At 39.4% G+C, this 24,047-nt stretch overlaps 1 protein-coding gene and 1 pseudogene across 3 annotated transcripts in view; both read right to left on the reverse strand.

Moving 5' to 3' along the window:
• The window catches only part of USP6NL (USP6 N-terminal like), a 130,361-nt gene that overhangs the window by 52,806 nt on the left and 53,508 nt on the right, over window positions 1–24,047 (reverse strand). Inside the window, exons 1-3 of one of the 3 annotated variants that reach the window (XM_067030232.1) lie at window positions 16,995–17,146; window positions 11,518–11,585; window positions 9,045–9,127 (exon numbers count right to left, since the gene is read on the reverse strand). In XM_067030232.1, coding sequence (XP_066886333.1) covers window positions 9,045–9,127; window positions 11,518–11,585; window positions 16,995–17,049 — 206 coding nt within the window. In that variant the 5' untranslated portion in view covers window positions 17,050–17,146. Of the gene's footprint in view, window positions 1–9,044; window positions 9,128–11,517; window positions 11,586–16,994; window positions 17,147–24,047 lie in introns of those variants that run through there. The other 2 variants (XM_059058973.2, XM_067030233.1) reach the window with 2 other exon arrangements.
• LOC131753542 (heterogeneous nuclear ribonucleoprotein A1-like) lies at window positions 5,189–6,581 on the reverse strand (annotated as a pseudogene).

Below are 24,047 nucleotides of genomic sequence, written 5' to 3' on the forward strand. Positions count from 1 at the left end.
TAACATTTTCACTCAGACACCATCACTTATCCTAATACAGAGATATTCAGCACTATCTAACCCAGTGGGTTCAGACTTAGATAAGTACCTCTCTTCAGATTGTGCAAGAGTATATGAAAAACAGGCTAAGAAACCAATTCTCGAGAAAAAGAATATCTGAGGATTAAATATAAGTTTTATTTTTTGAAGTGCCTACTCACCTTTTTTTAAAAAAAAAAAAAAAAGCTTTTGTTATGCTCTTAGTCTAACTTTCCCTGATGATGTGTAATCCTGATTACTAGTAATGCATGAATTACCAGTGATGCATGAATGGCACCCATCCATTCTTCATTTACTGGCAGAAGAAGGCCTCTCAACACTACTGGAATGTACTTGCTAGATGATGAGGTCAGCAAGGACGTCTTGAAAGAATAAGAACATCTGGCAACCTCTGTGTGCACCAACAATGGTATTTCTGGGGTGAGTGGGCTGGGCTGCCCTGGGCAAGAGCAACCTTCTGTGCAGCTGATTTGAGCAGATCCTGACCTAACACTGAATACTGAACATTCCTAACTGCAAATGAAGTGCCAACTCTGGCTGCCACCACAGGACAAGTTCTTCAGTGTCTTCCTATTCACTAAACAAGACTAACAGACCTAACTGTGCCTGTTCTCAAAACTGAATCAGAACCAAGTTTTGCACACGTCTGTGGAATGGTGCAAATCATCTGCTCAGGCTACATGGTCTGTGCCAGGCAGGTCCTACCCCCTCTTCTGGCAACCACCAGTATGTTCTCTATAGTTATGAGTTTGGGTTTTTCTTTTTTTACATTTCACATATAAGTGAGATCATACAGCATTTGTCTTTCCCTGACTTATTTCACTTAGTATAATGCCTTTAAGGTCCACCCATGTTGTTACTAATGGCAGAATTTCCTTCTTTTTATGGCTGAATAATATTCCACTGAATATATTCACCACATATCCATTCACCCGTTGATGGATGTTTAGGTTGTTTCATGTCTTGGCTATGGAGAATGCTGCTGCAATGAACATGGTGGGTACAGATACCTTTTTGAGTTAGTGTTTTCATTTCCTTCGGATACATACCCAGAAGTGAAATTGCTAGATCAGATGGTAGCTCTATTTTTAATTTTTTGAGGAACCTCCATACTATTTTCCATAGTGGCTATACCAATTTACATTCCCACCAACAGTGTACAAGGGTTCCCTTTTCTCCACATCCTTACAAAACATGTTATTTCTTGTCTTTTTGATGATATTCATTCTAACGGGAGCAAGGTGATATCTCACTGTGGTTTTGATTTGCATCTGCCTGATGATTAGTGATGTTGAACACATTTTCATGTACCTGTTGGCCATCTTCTTTAGAAAAATACCTATTCAGATCCTCTGCCCACTTTTTATTGGATTGTTTAGAGGGTTTTTTCGGCTAGAGTTGTATAAGTTCTTTGTATATTTTGGATATTAATCCCTTATTGCAGTGGTCCCCAACCTCTTTGGCACCAGGGACCGGTTTTGTCGAAGACAATTTTTCACGGACAGCGGAGGGGGGATTGGCTCAGGCGGTAATGTGAGCGATGGGGAGCGGCAGATGAAGCTTTGCTCACTCGCCTGCCACTCACCTCCTGCTGTGTGGCCTGGTTCCTAACAGGCCACAGACTGGTACCAGTCTGCAGACTGGGGGTTGGGGACTCCTGCCTTATCAGATATATGATTTGCAAATCTTTTCTTCCATTCAGTAGGCTGCCTTTTCAATTTCTTCATGGTTTCCTTTGCTATGCAGAAACTTTTTAGCTTGATGTAGTCCCCACTTGTTGTTTGTTTGTGTTTGTTTTTACTTTTGTTGCCTTTGCTTTTGGTGTCAAATCCAAAAAATCACCACCAAGACCAATGACAAGGAGGTTATCACCTAATTTTTCTTCTAAGAGTTTCATGGTTTCATGTCTTATGTTCAAGTCTTCAATCCATTTTGAGTTGATTTTGGGGGATCGTATAACATAGTGGTCCAATTTCATTCTTTTGCATGTAGCTGTCCAGTTTTCCCAACACCATGTACTGAAGAGACTGTCCTTTCCCCTTTGTATGTTCTTGGTTCCTTTGTTATAAATTAACTGACCACAAATGCATGGACTCTAACAGATCTCTGTGTCTGTTTTCATGTCAGTACCATACTGTTTTGATTACTGTAACATGTAATAGAGTTTGAAATCAGGAAGCATGATGCCTCCAGCTTTGTTCTTCTTTCTCCAGATTGCTGTGGCTATTCCAGGGCTTCTGTGGTTCCACACAAATTTTATAATTGACTCTTCTATTTCTAGGAAACATGCCACTGGAATTTTGATGAAAACTGCATTAAATCTGTAGATTGCTTTGGGCAGTATGGACATTTTAACAGTATTAATTCTTCTAATCCATAAGCATGGAATATCCTTCCATTTATTTGTGCCTACTTATATTTCACCAATGTCTTACAGTTTTCAGTGTACAGGTCTTTCACCTCCTTGGTTAACTTGATTCCTAGGTATTTTACTCTTTTTGATGCAATTGTAAATGAGACTGTTTTCTTAATTTCTTTCTGATAGTTTGTTACCAGGGTATAGACATACAACTGGTTTTTGTATGCTGATTGTATATCCTACAACTTTACTGAATACATTTATTAGTTCCAATATTTAGTGGAGTTTTTAGAGACTATATAGACAGACGTATCATCTGCAAATGGAGCCGGTTTTACTTCTTTCCTTCCGATTTAGATGTGTTTCATTTCTTTTTCTTGCCTACTTGCTCTGGCTAGGACTTCCAATATTATGTTCAATAAAAGTGATGAGAGTGGGAACCCCTGTCTTGTTCCTCATCCTAGAGGAAAAGCTTTCAGTTTTTCATCATTGAGTATGATGTTAGCTGCAAGCTTGTCATGTAGCCTGTATTATGCTGAGGTACATTCACTCTATACTCATTTTGTTATGAGTTTTTATCCTGAATGGATGTTGAATTTTATAAAGTCTTAAGACCTCATAGATAGAATGTGATCCATTCATGAATTTTCTTGCATTATCGCTCCATTTCTAAAATCTTTCATACAAAATCTGCTATGTGCTCAACACTGATCTCCAAAGAACTTTTCCTCTTCATGTCTCTGTGTTGGCATACACTCTTTCACAGCCTTCCAAAGAGAAAACAGGGAACTGTGCCTTATCAAGAGCTATACACAAGGTACAGATACACACGTAAAACACTGTGGCAGCCTCAGGCGCCATGGCTGGCATGCTGCAGGAGTGTACTAATGTTGCTGAATGAATGTATGAAGGGAAGGATGAACGCATGCCTGCATTCATATATGCATCTTTACCTTGCCACCTAAATACCCTCCAAGTAGAAGAAAGGGAAGACCAAAATCTGGGTGAGTGCAGTGCTCCTTCAGATCAGCAAACTACAGCCCCTGAATGAAATCTGGCCATCGGCCTGTTTCTGTAAATGAAGTTTTACTGGAACACCACCACGCTCATTTATATATTGTCTATGGTTGTTTTCAGGCTACCATAGTAGAGGTGAACAGCTGTAACAAAAACCATATGGTCCACAAAGCCAAAAAGTATTTAATATCTGCCTCTTTACAGAAAATGTTTTCCTACCCCTGCTTTATTAGAAAGCGAAGGTTTATCGTTTGATGGAAAGAGGCACCTAGAGACTGCTTAAAGAAAACACCAAACTGATCGCAAGAAGCTATGCCTTGTAGAAACACACAAAATAAAAACAACAACACAGTCACCACTGGAAACACAGAGACCTTACCTGTATCTATTTTCTTTTATCTGCTATTAAGCTTAAAAGAATTACTAATTAGACTGTATGTGACTGTAATTTCTCAATAGCTCAAATGGAGTATTTCTGTAACTATGAGATAAACTTTCATTTGGAAACAGAGAAGTTAACTTGTGAAAATCAGTTATTCAATATACTGACTGAATTTTATTTCTGATTTTGTAGCAAATTTTGCCTAAGTTTTAGATTTACTCTAGTCAAAATTATTGGATGGATAGAAAGAGTTCTCAAGGCCTCGTCATTAAAACAGATATTCTTTAAAAACAAAAACACCATTATTCCGGCTTACAAATATTTATATAGTCACATTAAACTACAATGTGCTAAATTTTAGAAATATACACATTTTGAGAAGCAGTTGAAAATCTGAAGCTTGGTATTAATTTTATCTTTATTTTTGAAACAATTTCCTTCTAATTCTTCTATTAATAACTTGTGGCCTAAAAGCATTATCTATCATTATCCAAATACCAAGCATTCTTTGTCGAGCAGACTGGCAGTGACTATTTTTGAAAAAAGTGTTGAAAGTTCAGATACTGAAAGTTCTCTAAGTTCTTAAACAAGCTCGATTTCTCCATTCTCCAGATACAAGTCCATCACAGGCGTGCAGCTTAGCGAGGGACAGCCCCCCATTTCTGCGTGCTAAACAAAGACAACCGTGTGCCAGCGTAGCACCAGGCTGGTCTGGCAACAGTGTGTGTGTATATTGTGAAATCTGTTATAAAACCAAGTTAGTCCTATACTTTATTTGTTAATTACGGTCATCCTTCTCCACATATCATAACAAGTAATCTAAGTTACAAAAACTGTAATTAGATATGAAGTCAGCAGCCTTCAGAGAAGGTTGCAAAGTTACTTTGTACCATTTTATTGACGTTGACACTTAAAACCCATGTTTATCACAGAACCAATCAGAAATTACAAAGAACTAAGACAGCAGAAAGCAACACTCTTTTTTTTTTTTTTTTTTTTTTTTTTTTTTTTTTTTTTTTTTTTTTCAAGAGGGTATTAAATTGTTTATTTATTACACATGATAATGGATGATACACAAGCTTCATTCCCATCTATATCTGGTACCATAATCCAATTTAGATATATTGCATAGGATGCGCCAACAATCATATTAATAATCAAAAAACTCCATGACTTTGCTTGGGTGACCCTTTTCACGGTGAACTCCAGGTCACAACACAGTAGCTCAGTTCAACTACACCAAGGTTTCAGAAGACAATAGCTTCTCCACCAGAGCATGTTGTAAATAAATTTTGAATGGAACCTGGCATCACCCTGAAGGAATACTAACTTCACACTGTTGGGGTAGTTTACCAAAATGGCTTCAGAGTAGACTAACTTTACACAGCACATTTAAAAAAAAGACACATTTATTCAGCGTCATGATCAGACTATTACATTTAGCAATCAACAGCATGGGTGCAAAAAAAAAAAAAAAAAATCTACATTAAAACCCTTTGTTGGAATGCTTTACACTTTCCACAGAACAGAAACTAAAATAACCTGTTATACAATTAGTCACAAATACAGTCCTCGAGTTTTTTTGCCCATACACATGAGTATTGTCTAAAACATGTCTTCTTTGTAGCAGCTAGGCCCTGCCACCACTGTGCTTGGCTGAGTTCACAAATCTGTTGTAACCTGTAGCTTCCCTGTCACTTCTCTGGCTCTCCTCTCCTGCTAAGCTTTGTTTCCTGGCAGTAATCAAAACCTTCTGCCACTGCCATAGCTACTGCTGCTGCTGGAACCACCATAGCCACCTTGGTTTCGAGGTTTGGCAAAGTATTGGCCTCCACCACCATAGGGGCCAGAACTTCTGCCTCCAAAGTTTCCTCCTTTCATGGGTCCAAAATTTGAAGACTGATTGTTGTAACTGCCAAAATCATTGTAGCTTCCACCACCTCCAAAATTGCTTCCATCATTACCGAATCCATTATAGCCATCCCCACTGCCACCATATCCACCACCACCGCGGCTGCCACCAAAGCCACCCCGACCACTGAAGTTTCCTCCACGACCAAAGTTGTCATTCCCACCAAAACCACCTCCACGACCACCACCAAAGTTTCCAGAACCACTTCGACCTCTTTGGCTGGATGAGGCACTAGCCATCTCCTGCTTAGATAGGGCTTTCCTTACTTCACAGTTGTGCCCATTCACAGTGTGGTATTTCTGAATGACGATCTTGTCTACAGAGTCATGGTCATCAAAGGTTACAAAAGCAAAGCCTCTCTTTTTGCCACTGCCTCGATCAGTCATGATTTCAATCACTTCAATTTTCCCATACTGTTCAAAATAATCTCTTAGATGATGTTCTTCAGTGTCTTCTTTAATGCCACCAACAAAAATCTTTTTCACAGTTAAGTGGGCACCAGGTCTTTGAGAATCTTCTCTTGAGACGGCCCTCTTTGGTTCCACAACTCTTCCATCCACCTTGTGTGGCCTTGCATTCATGGCCGCATCCACCTCCTCCACAGTGGCATATGTGACAAACCCGAAGCCTCTGGAGCGTTTGGTGTTTGGATCCCTCATTACCACACAATCTGTGAGCGTTCCCCACTGCTCAAAATGGCTCCTTAGACTCTCATCGGTTGTTTCAAAGCTCAAACCACCGATGAAGAGCTTCCGCAGCTGTTCGGGCTCTTTGGGTGACTCTGACTTAGACATGACGGCAGTGGAAGGAGAGAAACGTCAACGATGCTTACTCGGCGGCGTCCACGAGCAGAAAGGAGTAATCTACCGAACGTATCTAGAAAGCAACACTCTTGATCAAGGTGTGACAGGGAGCAACCTCTAAATGCCTAGGCCAGGTGACGTTATTCAATAGCGCAAAAACCCCAGCAGCAACCTTGGGAGAAAGTGTCACTGAAATGAAGCACTGTAACAAAAATCAATGACTTTGGTGAAACTCAATAAAGCCTAACATTACGCTAAAATCTACTTCTATGCTTCATTATTTTTATTTGTGCTGCCTGCTTTAGGACTGCACATGGAGTTAATAAAAAATTTATGGGAGCAGCTATGAGAGCGTCCATCTCAGGAGTGGGATCATTTCAAGCAGATCTCTCTCCTTAGGCACTCTTCTTTCCCCCTTTAATTTTCTTTCTAGGCATTTCAAAGAGCTTCTTTGATGTTTCTCTTATTAAAACTACAGAGGCAATAGAATGCAGAAGGTCAGAACTCAGGCTCTGCCCTGAGGCTGCCACGGTCAGTTCCCCAACCCCACATTTACTGTGAGTGTAACCTGGGCAAGTTGCTTGACCTCTTTGTGCTTCAGTTTCATCTAAAAAAAAGACAAAAAGAATACCTATCCCAAAGAAGTTTTGAGAGGAATAATCCATATTAAGAGCTTAGAACAGTGCCTGGCACACAGTAAGCGCTCAATAAATATTAGCTAATATTATTAAGGTAAATCACTGACTGGCTTTTTTATCCCCACTAGAGCCAAACGGACCTCAGCACAGAGGTAAAAAGAAACATGGAGTAACTGAGTGTGATTTTTAGATTGTAGACACAGGCTAGGCTCTTGGGCCAGAACCTAGTTGTTTCAAGCAATGAGAAAAGAGAATTTAGGTAATTCCTAGACCCTCTGGAATGCACAGATTTTTCATACGTATTTTGTCCTATATTAGACCATTTTATGATAAAAACGTCTTTTGTAGTGGTTCGCACCCAACACAAACACATGGGGAGGTCAAAATCAGCTGAGTTGTATCCTACCTTCTGAATCAAAATCCGGGATACAACCCAGATATCTATTTAAACAAACAAACAAACAAACACACTTTCCAACTAATTCTAATGTGCAGGAGATCTTGGGACCCACTGATCTTGACAGTGCTAAATGCTCAAAGTGTCCTTCCAAACAGCATTCACATACCTCAGATCTGCACATTAACCCACACAAATGTAAAATCATTTTCTATCACATTTGTGGCCAAGTTTGATTCACTTAAAAAAAAAAAAAAAAAAAAAGCCAAAGTGGGGGTTTCCCTTAGGAACAGTATTTTCATCACAGTTACACACTGCTCTGTTGGTCTGCTGAAATTCAAAGTCTTTTAATTAGAACTACCCAGGAGAACATTTCAGATATGCTGATATCATTAGGTAGCATAATGACACATTACGTTTGTTTAGACCTGTATGTAGTATTCTATCGTTTTATTTCTTCAAAGCTTCAAGTACCGCTAAGTATGTAGAGCAATTAATGATTTCTGTTTCACAGATAAGGCGTGAAATAGTTAACTGAAACCAGCAAAGCCAGAAGAAGAGCATACATTCTAACTCCCAGAACTGTTTCTGTTCATTTGCTTGTGTTAACCCTGAGAAAAACATGATACAACAAAATACCTTCTAAATGCAAGAAAACTGAACAGAAAGGGAAAAGGTCTGAGTACTATAAAGTTACTGCTATGAACTCCCTAAGAAATTGTATTCCTCCTTCAAAATTTAATCATGTATCATAAAATAAAAATCCCTGGCTTCTTCCTCTTTATTTATAATAAATGAGACTGGGAAAGGATAAATGTGAATAAGTAGTAGGTTAATCACTAAATTGTATGGAACCAATACAAACGACAGAGACGCAGAAAAGTCTCCAGCCCATGGGAATCTTACTAAACAAAGCCAGAACCAAACAGGCAAATTCACATCATTTCAGGATGTTTTTAAGAGTCAAAATCACTTTAACTACTTTACTTTATAGTGCTCTAGACCTCTCTCGACTCCTTACGTAACATACTCAGGATAAATGGAATTAATTTTGAGAAGCAATAACACGAATACATTTCCCACCATAAGGAAGATCAGTGGCATTTCTTTTCATTGCTCATTTTCAGGCTGCATGATAGTAAAGTTCTAACTGCTAATTATTTTAAAACTGCATTTATATAAAATAAAATGTTTTATAATTATTTTTGAAATACAAGTTGTTACTGATTTCCACTTAATTCTGCTAAATTATTAATATAACTCATTCATGGCACTTAATGATCTTACTAAAACACAATGAATACTAAAGACTGTATTTTTTAGTTCAATTTCAATCACAGAGGTTAAAAATGCCGGGAATTTAATTTAAAAAGCATGTTGCAGGATCAATCCTGGAATCTTATTCAGATCAATGCTATTAAAAATAAAGAAAGTCAACGAAATAGGAGACCACAGAAACATAATTTTAAAAGTTAGCTTTCAAACTATGCAACTTACTGTAAGAAGCCAAATCTATCCGTGACTTTGTAAACAAGGTAATCAGCATCTTCCCAAGGTTCAATCTCTGCACCTTCTCGTCCCTATAATAGGGGACAAAGAAGGGTGTTATTGGGAATATATAAAACTGAATAATTTCTTAAAAAGAACAAAAAAACAACTTATTTTTTTACTAAAAATAAGAGCTGGAACTGAGACATTATTGACCCTAATTAACTTTAAAAAAATTTCTGGCAATAATCACTATTTCTTTGATACAAACTTTGGAAGATATTAAGCTGTGATCAGACCTGGGTTCCTGTGAGAAACAGACTGGGAAAGACGGAGCAACGGAGGACAAGACGCCACTCAAGAATGAACCGCCAGGGCTTCCCTGGTGGTGCAGTGGTTAACAATCCAACTGCCAATGCAGGGGACATGGGTTCAAGCCCTGGTCCGGGAAGATCCCACATGCTGCTTGCGCCACAACTATTGAGCTTGCGCTCTAGAGCCCGCGAGACACAACTACTAAGCCCGCGTACCACAACCACTGAAGCCCACTCTCCTAGAGCCCGTGCTCCACGGCAAGAAAAGCCACCGCAATGAGAAGCCCGCGCACCGCAAGGAAGAGTAACCCCCGCTCAGCAATGCAGACCCAACGTAGCCAAAAATAAATAAATAAATTTATAATTAAAAAAGAATGAACTGCCAAACTTGAAGGTTTTAGAGTGAAAACATCTTAGAAAAAAGTTATGTCTTGCTTTTTCATGCTAACTTCTCAGAAGAGTAGGCTACCTACTTTGCCTCTTTTCCTCTTCACTCCAGCTCTACTGGCCCTGATACTATCTTTGCCAAGGTCAGGTCAAAACCGCCCTCCCACCGTCAGATCCCGTGGACACTACTCTGGCTTCCTCACCGAGTGGATTTTTCTGCTGCGCTTGTCAGTGCTGCTCAGCCTCATGACACCACCGTCTCTTGGTTCTCCTGTCCCTCCCCTACTCTGCTGTGACAGCTTCCTCATGGGCCGCCCCCACCAAGTGTCCGTGTGCCCAGAGCTCCATCCTCAGCCCACTGCCCGTGACACTCCCCTCCTGAGCTGTGAAGCAGCACTGATTGGAGCAGGAGACCCAGGGCAAGAGTCTACACTAATCCCTCACGTTTCACACTCAGTACCCGACTGTCTCGTGGATGTTTTATAACTGCCTGTTCATGTGTTCTCTGAGTAGGCCGTGAGCATCTTGTGGGCAAGGACCCCTTGTAACTCACGTTTGTACAGTGAAACCCCAAGGCCTGGCATGACACTTGGCCTGGTCACTAAGTGTTAACTGCATGAAAAAAAAAATGCACGTGAGCATGAACAAATGATGGTTCTATTGGTTTTAAATTAGTTAAGCAGTAAAATAAATTAATTAGGTTTTTCACGGACTATGTTAAAACCTAATCATAATAATGGGAAACAGTGTCTGATGTTCCAAACAACCAACTTAAAAACAAACTTTGGGAACATGATTGTTAAGTTGAGCTCTGCCTGTATGCCTCCCTGGAAGCAGGGCACAGTCCAGGTGGCCTTCTATAATTTCATGTTCCTGTTATTCTCATAAATAATCAAAAATAACAGATACTAAATTACATCCAAGTGAAATAAATATAAACCATGACATTTATAAATCATGGCTACAACTCATAGATCTCAAGAGATAAGGTAATAATAAGGATATAGGTAAATTGTCAACAACTGTGATTTTCTAGGGCATAAAAAATGAAATTCCATAATTAACTTAAGGATAAAATGCTAATGGAGATTATGCATCATGTATGAATTCAAATTTTCAGATCCGTGTTCAATTTTTAACATCACGTATCCATTATAAATAAAATGGGTATTCAATTCCATATACTAATATATTAAAATACTTATTGAACACCTAGTATGAGCCAGAACTATTGTAGGTATTTAGGATATAAGAGCAAATCAAACAAAAGAAATTCTTACCCTCAGAGAGTTACACTCTAGGAGGGAGAGCAGACAACAAAGTATAATATAAAGTATGCTGACACTTTAAATGCTATGGTGAAAAATAAAGACAAGAAAGGGGATAGAGAGAGCCAGGGGGTGGAAGGGTGTATTAAACAGTGTGGTCAGAGAAGATTTCACTAAGAGGTAGCATCTGGGCAAAGAAAAAGAGGAGGCAATAGGGCATGAAGGTATCCAGGATACAAGTGTTCCAGGAAGAAGAAATAGCCAGTGCAAAGGCCCTGAGGCAGGAGCAAGCCTGGAGGAAGTGTTGGAAGAATAACAAGTGACCAGAGTGGCTAAAGCACAGGGAAGGAGGGAGAAAAAATACGGAGATGAAGTCAGAGAAATAAGATGACTTCAACAGTCACGGGAAGTAAACAAATTGCTGCTGTAATTTAAGCTCTCCAAAAAGCAACTGCATTTCTATTTATATTTTTGTAAATAAAAATTACTCAAAGAGTAAATATGAATACTTACTCTGTCATATTTAGCAACTATTTCAGCTCGCTCTTGGGCAAGTTTGACTGCTACATCCTGGTTTGAATCTGTGAAGAGATCAAATTTCAATGAACTGTCATTTAAAGATTTATAAAGTTAATTAATTATGAAACTAAGATAAAACAAATGAAAATAAAACAGTAAATCAATGCTGCCTAAAATGACAAACCAGCAAAACTGAATAAAGTATCCGTAATTATAACTTTGAAATATCAACATATCTACCATTTCAATATTACAATACCATACTCAACAGAGAGCAAATTTGTTAACACAGCATTAACTTAGGGGATATGGTAAATCTTATCCCTCAAGGGTTAATTTTGGATCTAGTTTCATAGAAATAAATATTAAAGTAGAAACTGGAACTGAGAGCTCTTAAGTTTTCAGGTGAAATCCACCTGGGTAGATGATGAGAAGAGCATTCAAGAAGGCTTTTAAAATTTTAGGTAATTTGCTCGCAAAATAAATCAGTGCAAGACAGACTTCAGGAGTTAAAAAAATATTTCTCTGACATGACGAATATAATCATTTCTTCATTTAGCTTCTCAGGTTTCCCTTATCAACTGCCCCAACTACTATTATAATCTCCCGTTTTTTATCACAACACAACCACTAATAAAGTTTTCTTTCTTATTACCACCAGGCTATCTTTCAAAAACGTTAAGTCTGATAACAACTAAAGGTCAAAACGTGAAATAGTGTGGATATGATTACACACCCCAACTACCATAAATGAAAATAAAAGATCAATGACAGACTGTATAAAAGGCACCTCTGATCCAGAAGAAAGACAAGCATTCCAGTGGAAACTGGGCAAAGATCATAAGCAAGAAGTTCACAAGAGAACAACAGCACTGAGAACTCCGTGTTCCGCGCAGCAGCCGGCAGACAGTTAAGATACGGCCGGCAGCCGACACTGCAGAGAGCACTTCACATGCCTTACCACACTCAGTTCTCACAACGGCACTTTACTGTATTAATTCTATTACACAGATGGGGAAAAAAATGAGGTTTAGAGATTTTAACCAACTGGTCTAAGGTCACAAAGCTAGTAAACAGCAAAGCTAGATTCAAATCCAGACAGTACTGACTCCACAGTCCATAATTTTAACCACTACTTTATAAAGAAGATCACTAAAGACATGAAAAGTGATGTCCAGTTAAAGATGGCAGATGGAACACACACTTTTATATCCATTCCTCCTAAAACCCCACTAAAATGACAATATAGGGATTCTTTAAATCCTTGCCCTCAGTGGCCCAGCAAATGGAGGTTCCAGAGAAAAGGTGAGGGTGGGGTTAAAAACAGGGAGTTGATTAAAGAAGTCAAGTCCCCGAGAGTTGAAGGGATGCGTGTGTGTATGTACGAGGTTGAGTGAGTGCAGGGAAGAAAACCAAATCCTCACCCTCCAAAGCAGGAAACCATGAGATAATGACTAAATCTGCAGAACAGGAAGCGGCCATATAGGCATGGTATCTAGTGCTTCGGAAGTAAACGGATAATGAACCAGCTGGGAGTGGAGAGTGATTACTTCTTTGGGGGTGGGCAGCCGGGAGGGAGGGGTGTGGAAGTCAGCTTATTTTTCAAAATAAGTTTTACAGGCTGCTGAATCTTTACACCAAGTACAGCTCTGATAAAAATAAAAGCTAATTTTAAAAGCCAAGACATGGGGGAAAAAACTCAAGTCATCAGAAACTAAGGAAATACAAATTTTAAAATACCACTTTGGAGGGGGATGGACCTAGAGTCTGTCATACAGAGTGAAGTAAGTCAGAATGAGAAAAACAAATACCATACGCCAACTATGGAATCTAAAAAAAAAAAAAAAATATGGTTCTCATGAACCTAGAGGCAGGACAGGAATAAAGATGCAGATGTAGAGAATGGACTCGAGGACATGGGGAGGGGGAAGGGTAAGATAGGATGAAATAAGAGAGTGGCATGGACATAGATACACTACCAAATGTAAAATAGATAGCTAGTGGGAAGCAGCCACATAGCACAGGGAGATCAGCTCGGTGCTTTGTGACCACCTAGAGGGGTGGGATAGGGAGGGTGGGAGGGAGACGCAAGAGGGAGGAGATATGGGGATATATGTATGCATATAGCTGATTCACTTTGTTATACAGTAGAAACTAACAGAACATTGTTAAGCAATTACACTCCAATAAAGATGTAAAAAATAAATAAATAAAATAAAATAAAGGGACTTCCCTGGTGGCACAATGGTTAAGAACCCACCTGCCAATGCAGGGGACACGGGTTTGATCCCTGGTCCAGGAAGATCCCACATGCTGTGGAGCAACTAAGCCCATGTGCCACAACTACTGAGCCCGTGTGCCACAACTAATAAAGCCCATGTACCTAGAGCCCGTGCTCCACAACAAGAGTAGCCACCACAATGAGAAGCCCACGCACCACAACGAAGAGTAGCCCCCTCGCTGCAACTAGAGAAAGCCCGCACGCAGCAATGAAGACCCAACACAGCTAAAAATAAATAAATAAAATACCACTTTGCACCTATCTCACACTGACCAAAAAATGCATTGATATTACTCAATCTTGATAGTGTGGGGAAATCTTCCATTACTTATGCTTTGGGTAGACTTACAAATGTATAAAATCCTTCTGGAAAGCAACTTGACAATATATCTCAAAAATCTTAAAAACAGGGACTTCCCTGGTTGGCACAGTGGTTAAGTCTCTGCACTCCCAGTTAAGGGGCCCGGGTTCAATCTCTGGTCAGGGAACTAGATCCCACATGCATGCCGCAACTAGGAGTTTGCATGCCACAACTAAGGAGGCCGCCTGCCGCAACTAAGGAGCCAGCAAGCTGCAACTAAAGAGCCCGCGAGCCACAACTAAGGAGGCTGCCTGCCGCAACTTAAGACCCAGCACAACCAAATAAATAAATAAATATTAAAAAGAAAAAAACCTTAATAGGTAGAGACTATAGCCCAATAAATACCCACATAATAGCAAAGTGCTGTCTATATGTTAAATAGTATTTTTTTAACATCTTTATTGGAGTATAATTGTTTTACAATGGTGTGTTAGTTTCTGCTCTATAACAAAGTGAATCAGTTATACATATACATATGTTCCCATTGTTAAATAGTATTAAGGACAAAAGACACAAGAAAAGGTTTCTAAAGTAAAGAAAAAAATAAAATTTTTAAAAAATCTTAAAAACAGGCGTCTCCTTTACCCAATAATTCCACCTCTAGGAATTTATGATAATGAGATAATCAAACAAGCCCAAGGTTGTTTATAATAGTAAAAATAGCAGAATGGAATTTGTGAATTTCTTAAAGCTTATTTGGGAAAAAAATGTTTATGCCACTGCTTTTCTCAGACTACAAAGTGTCAATCAATATACTATCCTTTGAGGGAAATGTGAATAAATAACAAATGGTTCAATAAAATAACAAAAATACAGGTTAGTTGTTCAGATTTTCACAGTTAACTTACACATTCAGAAGTCTGGGATACTCAACTCAATTATACACATATTTATTATCCTATTTTAGACGTATGAACCTTCATCAATTCCTTTTTTCCTCTCCTGTTACCCAGCTTTAACACATTACACTCACATTTCTACAAAAGGGTAGGGAAAGCAAATTAACAGAAGTTAAACTCAAACTAGGAAACTTGGCTACTTAGTAAATTCTACTTCCATTACCAGAACAGCTAAGCATGAATTTCTATGGTGATTAGGCCAAATCCAATAAATGAGTGCTTTCTTTGAAGTATTTTATACTAGTCCTTTATTCCTGCTACTAGTCCTAGGAGTCTCAACTATATTTCCAACTAAACAATGAAAAGTTTAAAACTGTAGGGCTTCCCTGGTGGCGCAGTGGTTGAGAGTCCACCTGCCGATGCAGGGGACACGGGGTTCGTGCCCCAGTCCGGGAAGATCCCACGTGCCGTGGAGCGGCTGGGCCCGTGAGCCATGGCCGCTGAGCCTGCGCATCCGGAGCCTGTGCTCTGCAACGGGAGAGGCCACAACAGTGAGAGGCCCGCGTATCACCAAAAAAAAAAAAAAAAAAAAAAAAAGTGTAAAGGCAAGAACTGGAAACAGTATAGAGTTGGGAAGTGAAGATACAAAGTATCCCAAGAAAACATCATTGTGGAAAACTGTAAGATACAACGCTTTACATGGGTCGTCTCCAGTCTAGAGATTTCCAGAAAGGAGACCTAGCCAAGTAATAGGGGTTGTACTGGAATTGGATGAAACTGTACCTACTTTTATGGGAATAAAATGATTAACATGATTAGAATAGTTGACTCCAAATCAAGTCAGTACTAATCTTTAAATTCCTTTAGAAAGTTCTTATCCTTGTATTTCCCGATGGGGAGAAAAATTTGTAATGTTAATGAATGTAAAAGAGAACAGAGTTAAAGTCAAACTAATTTTATAAAATATAGCAAAACCTGGGTTTCCCTGGTGGCGCAGTGGTTGAGAGTCCACCTGCCGATGCAGGGGACACGGGTTCGTGCCCCGGTCCGGGAAGATCCCACGTGCCGCGGAGCGGCTGGGCCCGTGAGCCGTGGCCGCTGAGCCTGCGCGTCCGGAGCCTGTGCTCCGCAACGGGAGAGGCCACAGCAGTGAGAGGCCCGCGTACCACAAAAAAAAAAAAGCCAAACCAGCTTCTTTCAAGAGACTAAATAGAAATGCCAATCTTTCCCAACACCAAGTTTAGAGACATTATTTAATAATCTGCATTGTGAAGCAAGCATCTTTCCAGTAAGAAGTAGTGTCCTTATGCAGAATTCACTATAGTTAAATTATATTTCATACTGTCTGATCTACAGTTGAGAAGTTTATTAAGAATTATAGTAGAATACTCCCTTTGGTTTTGTTCTGATTGCTTATTTAGAAATTCCACTGCAGAACAAAGAGTTTGCCCTATAAACACTGACCACAGAAGGTATCAGCAGCTGTCTGTGTCTATGCAAGTGTGCACCGACTTCCAGGCACCTATTAAACGACGACGGCTGTGTTCCTGGGCACTTGTCATTATCAAACAAGAAACCTATCACATTATTCAAGCCAAATTACATCAAATTACCTTAATTGACTTTACATCTAATATAACAATGTTTCAAAGTATAAGAGGCACATTTTAAGCAGTAAGGATCGAAAGGCATATGGATTAAATACTCAAGTAAACAGAAAACATCTCTGGGCACAAATGTAAGGAAGAAAATGACAACTAGAGCATTTTAAGAAGACCTCTAATTCCATTTAAACATAAAAACTTTTAACAATCAAACATCCACCTGGACTGCAACTAGTATCACTAAGTTAGTCCCAAATTGTAATGAACAATTCATTCAAAGTTACTAAATTTTAAATTCAATGAAACAAAATAGACCATTTTTCCTAGTATATATTTTGACAGATGAATGTTAAATAAATATGTATTTCAATTTTAAAGTACTTTACCCTTTGTTAGATAACCAGTCTGGCTTTGGGAATTAACAACAGCTTCAGTCCTCATAGAGTAAACTTATCTCTTCCAAGATTCCATTACTGCTTTATAGTTTGCAAGCACACCAAGAGTGTTAGGTGGTCCCTCACACATCCTGCAACAAACTGAAACAGAAAAGCGGAAGGCAGCTCTACTTTAAACTATTTGTGAAACAGGCACAAGAAAGAAAAGGTCTGAGATGTATTCTAAGGGGAAAAAAAGACCTTGCTGTGGTTACACGCACTACAGATATTCAAACAAAGATGATGTTTGTTGAGGGTAAAAACATGCCTTTCAGGCTAGATCCCAAGTATGAACCACACCAGCCTACACCCAGCATTCCATCTAGTAACAAACAGCGGCTTTGAATATGCCTTAATCTTGCACTTCAAAATTAGCCACATTATTACTTTTAATAAAACTTGTCTTGGAGCAATAAAGAAAATTTTTATTTAAAACATTAAACTAAAGCTAAGTAGGAATACTCTTCTCGAGTACATTTTATAACTTAATTTTAATGATACTTTTTAATGTGAAAGCTTCAGCCCCTGTTTCAGACACTAAGCAAATGTATACTAAATTCTGGAGGGTTTTGGAAATATTTAACACACCACACATATACAAGTGAAATAAATGTTTCATGAAACAAAACGCACAGCTACTGCAGGGAGGTGCTGTGAAATGTCCTGTTCTATTTATTCTTTCCTTCTTCCCTTCACTGTTTCCTTCTTTCTTTCTTTTTTTTTTAAAGGGTTGGGACCTACAATATGGAAACTACTTTGCAAATGTGACAGCCACCTTAGAGGAATGATTATGGACATTAATTACACATAACTGGACACTAATGAATTACGTTTACACTCAGCTCAAGCCAGGTGTAACATTCAATACAGGTAAAAGATGTCAGAAGCTTAGAGAGAGGGAAAAAGTTCAAATCATAAACCAAGGGATGAGAATCAGACTGGCATCAAATTTCTTATCAACTAGAAGGTAATGAAGCACTTATTTTCAAAGTTCTGAGAAAAAGAAAATTATCATGAGCTTGGAATTCTATACCAAGCTAAACAATTGGTTCGGTATGAGGAAAAAGTAAAAACGTTTACAGACACTACAAGGTGGGGTGAGCTGAAGAATGACTCCCCAAAATACGTCCACATCCTAATCTCAAAAGGAATTTGCGGGTGTGATTAGTAAGGACCTTGAGACGGGGCGGTGCCCCTGGATTGTGAAGGTGAGCACAACGCAGTCTCAGGAATCCTGTGAAAGGCAGCCAAGGAGGTCAGCGGAGGAAGCAGATGCGAGGAGGAAGGCAGGAGGCTGGAGTGATGTGAAGAAAGAAGGGGCCATGAGCCAAGGAAAGGAGGCGGCCTCCAGAAGCTCCGAAAGGCAAGGATCCCCATTCTCCCCTAGTGGCTCCAGAAGGAATCAGCCCTGCTGACTTCAGCCCAGTGGAACTGATTTCAGACTTCTGTCCTCCAGCACAGTAAGAGAATCAATTTTGTTGTTTTTAAGCCACCAAGTTTGTCATAGTTTGTTACAGCAGCAAGAGGAAACTAATACAATGATTAAGAGTTTACTGCCTAGGGCTTCCCTGGTGGCGCAGTGGTTGAGAGTCCGCCTGCCGATGCAGGGAACACGGGTTCGTGCCCCGGTCCGGGAAGATCCCGCGTGCCGCGGAGCGGCTGGGCCCGTGAGCCATGGCCGCTGAGCCTGCGCGTCCGGAGCCTGTGCTCCGCAATGGGAGAGGCCACAACAGTGAGAGGCCTGCATATCACAAAAAAAAAAAAAAAAAAGAGTTTACTGCCTAAACAATGTTTCTTTGACAAAGACTCTCTCCTTGTCCAAACTTTTAACCATCCTCTTTACTAGGCCTTGAATCCCGTTTTAGCCTGCCTAGCCCAGCTGTAGCAAAAATCCTGCTAAGTCAGTTCAGTAAGAGTCCCCCCACCCTTGACATCTCTTTGCTCTTGATATCTGGTCAGATTCCTCACCCCCACCCTTGATATCTGGTAACACTGGCCTGCCTCTAGCAAAAATCCTGTTAAGTTGGCTTAGCAAGAATCCCATGCTTGAAGTCTCCTCTTAGTAATTTTCTATCCACCAAGACCCTCACTTGACTGACTATAAACCTCTTATTTATAGGGATTTCTTTATTGTTTTAATAAGTGTCAGAATAATTGTTTAACAGAATCAAAAAAAGGGGTAGACACAGGATCCATGCAATCTCAGGAAGCTAACTGTGTAGTTGCCTAGAGACTGACTAGCCTCCATTAGAATAGGGAATACAAGGTGTCTTCAAGAAGAAAGTGGATTCTAGGCAACATGTAGATCACAGATATTATTAGCGATACAGTGAAAGCTTACATATGAAAGATACCAAAAAGAGGATAAGAAGACTATTAGAAAATTCAGAACAAACAAAGCAGAGAGTGATAAAAGTCATGGTCAAATATGAAGCAATGTACAAAGGGGCATGGCTATGAACTTGATACACATGGGAAAAGTGAATTCATCTGACCTTGACACTTTCAACATTAGGATTATATTTCCTTCCTTCATACTTCATCATAATGTTTGAGATTGAAGTAAATTATATTGACTACCGACATTGTGATTATATAAGGATTTTATTGGCTTTTAATGTTCATAACCAACTATATACAAAGCGTCTGCACACTTCCACACACCCCACTCCAAACCTAAGTCCCCCTTTCTAGAAGCTGCCACCGTTATCTCCCCAAACTATTCTCCACACTATACAAGAACCTGCATGTATGTATGCACATACACATATATTTAAATGTCCCTTTTCTATTTAAAAACTAGAACCATTCTATAAATAATTCTAGATCTTACTCTTTTTTGCTTAACAGTACATCTCCGAGCTTATGCATATCAACACCAATAAAGGCTTAGCAACCAGTTCTTGCAGGGAAGAAGTTTAGGCTGTGAGCCCTGGTTTGTGGCATCTGCCAATTTCTATGCTGCGAATATTCCCACTGTGGCAGCCAATTACCAAGGTACCAGTGTGATGTCACCAAACGCATAGTTCAGGCTGGGTCCAATAAATCAGTGGATCTACCTCAACCTTTTTCACAGCTGTAAAGTTTCCCAATGCACAAACATAATTTATTCAACTAGTCCTTTCTTAGGAATTCGAACTAGGATAAACTAGAGAGTCAATTTGTAATGAGAGTTAAAGATGAAACATTATGAGGTAAAGAGCTTAACAGGTTACTGAAATCAAAGGCAAGATGAAAAAAAAGAGGAAGCAGAAACTACCAGTAAGCTGAGAAAAAGATGCTTCAGAGAGGAAAACGGTACCCAATACGCAGAGCAAAGCAGAGTCACCATCAGAGAGACCTTTTAGCCTAAAAAAAAAAGAGAAAGACTAGCCCACCCCTGAGCTGCTGCTGCGGTTGCTGGCTTTCCTTTCCTACTCAATGCATGCATACAAAGCAAATGCTTTTTCCTGAACTTATCTGAGTAAATTACCCATGTCTATAATTTGAGTTCTTTAATTTCATCTCATCTTTCAACCAAAAGAGGCCCTAAGTATCGATGGTGCCTAAACAATGTTTCATTTATTTGTGATCGCTTTCTTAGAATACTATGGACTAAGATACACCAATTATAAAGATTCTTCTAATGATAAAATCTTAAAAGGCACCATTGCTAAAAACGTCAGCATTTATTTTCCCATGCTCTAGATCGAAGGCTGAAGGGAACGCTCAGAGGAGAAATAAGCAGAGTTAAACAGATCAACATCAAAACACAACTAAAAACAAAATAAAGGAAGGCACATCAGTCACAAAAGAACCTGAAATACCACTTATTTTAACTGGGTATTCTGTGAGAGATGAAATTCAATACGGACACTTTATAGTGGCATATACCTACTCTCCCCGCAACAAAGTTTATACTGGAGTAGCATCCTGGGAGAGCTTCACATCCTTAGCCAAAAGCTCCACCTGGTGGTCCTGTGAGCGCCGATCCAAAATCTCCGGTCCCTTTTACCCTAATCCATGCTCCCGCGCCCTCCAGCACAGTCCCACCTCCACCTCTCACAGCTCGGTCAACTCCACCTTAAAACAAGTGTCTTATCAAAAATGTACAACCTCAAAACCCCATTTCTCTCCTTCTTCCTTCCCCCACTAGAGTAATAATCTCAGAAAAATCATTTGGCTTCCTTCCCTTTTTCCATGTTAACTTGGAAACAACACAACAACAAGATTCTGATCACAGCTGCAATTATAAAAATAGTGTAACTAATCACGATCAAGGAAGGGAGAGTCGAAGGCTGAAAGTTAAATACAGGAAAGAACCAATGCCATAAACCCAAAAGTCCTCAGAAATGCCCCACTTTCCACTTAAAAAGAGCCACACAAGCTTCCACATACATCTTCATACTCCTCTGGTAATATGCATTGTCTGATACAATAAAAGTGTTTCAAACAATAAGCCTAAGTGCTCTTCAATTTTAGCTTTTACCTGTCAGTGTAAATATGATTTATACCTTTCCATTCAAAATATTTCTAGGATCTCACTAGAAGCATGATATCAGCATTTTCTATTATATCATGTTTTCATTTTTAAATTTTTCATTCAATGTGCAGAACACATTTCTTCAAACAAATTCTTATACAGAAGCCCAACTTTCAAGCAAGGAGAGTGATGGCGTTGAGGAGAGATGGAGCAAAGTCCTCCCTGTGTTAGCATGTGTGTCATCTACTGCTCAAATGAGTTCTCTTCCAATAGTTTGCCAACTGCCATCGCCACCTCCCTTTCATAGAGTCCTCTCAATTCTCCAGGCCCTTATCTTGCATCTACAAATAAAAAGATTAACATTTTATAATTGGTAGGTTGCCTGTATGTTGTTTTGTTTGTAAGCATATATATTTTAAGACCTGTGAGAACAGGACACATCTCCAATATTTTAAACATGGGGCACCCAGCATCAGGTAGATATTTAATATTTCTAAAACTAATAAAATATTTTAAATCATAATTTTAAGAACAATTCCAGGGAAGGCTTCTATTACTTGCTTCCTGATTTCTAGAAAGATGAGAAACAAAATAATTTTAAAGTCCTACAATTACTGACAAGGATTCATTATAACAGGATAATTTTTTTCCCTAAAATTTAACCATGACTACAGACCTACTAGAGGATCTACCTTACCAATGCCCATTGCCATAAAGGTAGAATTGGTCACTGGTAGAACTGGCCTTTAGATCTACTGTATTTACCATCTGTTACCCACAACAATTTACTGAATATACTTACTTCCATGTCACTTCTATTAAACTGTGATCTCCATGAACAAAAGACAGTATCTCATTCCTCCTGGTATCTCTTATATCCATCACAGTGCCCAGCACACAGTAGTTGCTCACTAAGTATTTCTTTTGAAAAATTACTCAAAACTAGTTACTAATGTGAATTATTCAACCAGGTAAACACAATATATCAACTTATTTTTAAAATTAGATTCATAAGCGATTTTCCAGATATAGCTTTACCTCAAAAAAAAGAAAGAAAAAAGAAAATATATGCTTTTGCTAAAGATTCTTACCGTTCTCATACATTTTGTTCTGTTTTTTTTAAAGTCTATTTCAAGGTAGCATTTGAAATATTATTAGGACTCAGACATGAGAAGTCACAATCTATTTCTGATGAGCACTTCTGATTATTTACAAGACCTTCATATCCATTAAGGAATGAATGAATACATGCACGAACTATGTGGCTACTGGAAGATGAAAGAAACCAGAGACTTGTTTGTTATGTCTGTGTTCCAACCTCACACTTCCCCTTTTTCTAGCTCCCCAACCTACTCACAGACCATCACTGTCTCGCTTCCTTTACTGGAAGGTCCGGCTCACTCAGCTCCGTGCGCCTCCATCATGCTTCAAGCCCACGTGGAGGGCCTTCAGCTAGAGAAACACCCCCACTCCCTCCCACTCTTCCCTCACTCCTCTCGGGAGTACAGGGAGTTGGGGATGGGCTTGGCCGAGCTCCTTGCCTTCTTACCCAGCCACCCTGTCCCTGGGCACGTCCCTTCTGATATCCTCTCTATGCAGGAAAGCACCTGCCCTGATGGGAGGCCTGGGGTTGCTTGGCTGTGCTAGTCACCCGGTGGGTAAATCTAAGTCAAGAGAGGTTAATAAGCCCTTTCCACTTCAGAGCTAATGTCGTGCCCTCCAATCAGCCAAAACATTTTGCTCTCCATCTGTCAATCTCTCCTGTGTTACTTCTCAAAAAGAAAGAGCATTACTACTGGTTCCCTAGAACTCCCAAAATCAGACTAGTAACTCCAACGTTTATGTGTAAGATGATTCACAGAGAAAAAGGATATGAAGTGACGTAACAATGTTTAAATACCATTGCTACTAATGACAAACATAATTATTACTTGTTGAATGTGAGTTTAATTTCCACATTTGGCAGCAGGGTTGAATGACAAAATTGCCAACAACAGATACCTAGAACCAAGACAAGCATATGAGTCATTTTACTCACTTCAACCCGCCTACAACTGCTGGCAAACTCAAGACTACACCTTAGCAGTTTTTCCAGCAGCATGAGAGCATGACTGTAGTAACAGATGACACAAGACTGGTGTGTAACAACTCCTTGCTTGTGGCTATTTTATAACCTGCTTAGTGCAGGTTTAATATATACCAGACATTTACTACGCATTTACTATGCATAAACTCACATAATCCTCACAGCAACCTACTCTGTTAGTTTTATGACCCTCCCTAGTTTACACACAGGGAGCGTGATGTTCGAAGAGGTGAAGTGATTCAGGTCCTACAGGAAGTAAGTGGCAGAGCAGAGTCTGGCTGTCTGACTTCAAAGCCCCGTTTCTAACGGCCACACTATTTGTTAAAGTATAAGTGAGTGATCTTTTTCTATTTCTTCTCACCTCTGCTAGTCCTTACATTGCTTTTCTTAGAAACAAATCTATTTATGATTCCTATGAATTTTAACAGTTGTGTTTTCTGGGTTCCAGTAACCTTCC

This window comes from Kogia breviceps, chromosome 3 (assembly GCF_026419965.1).
Source record: "Kogia breviceps isolate mKogBre1 chromosome 3, mKogBre1 haplotype 1, whole genome shotgun sequence".
NCBI lineage: Eukaryota > Metazoa > Chordata > Mammalia > Artiodactyla > Physeteridae > Kogia > Kogia breviceps.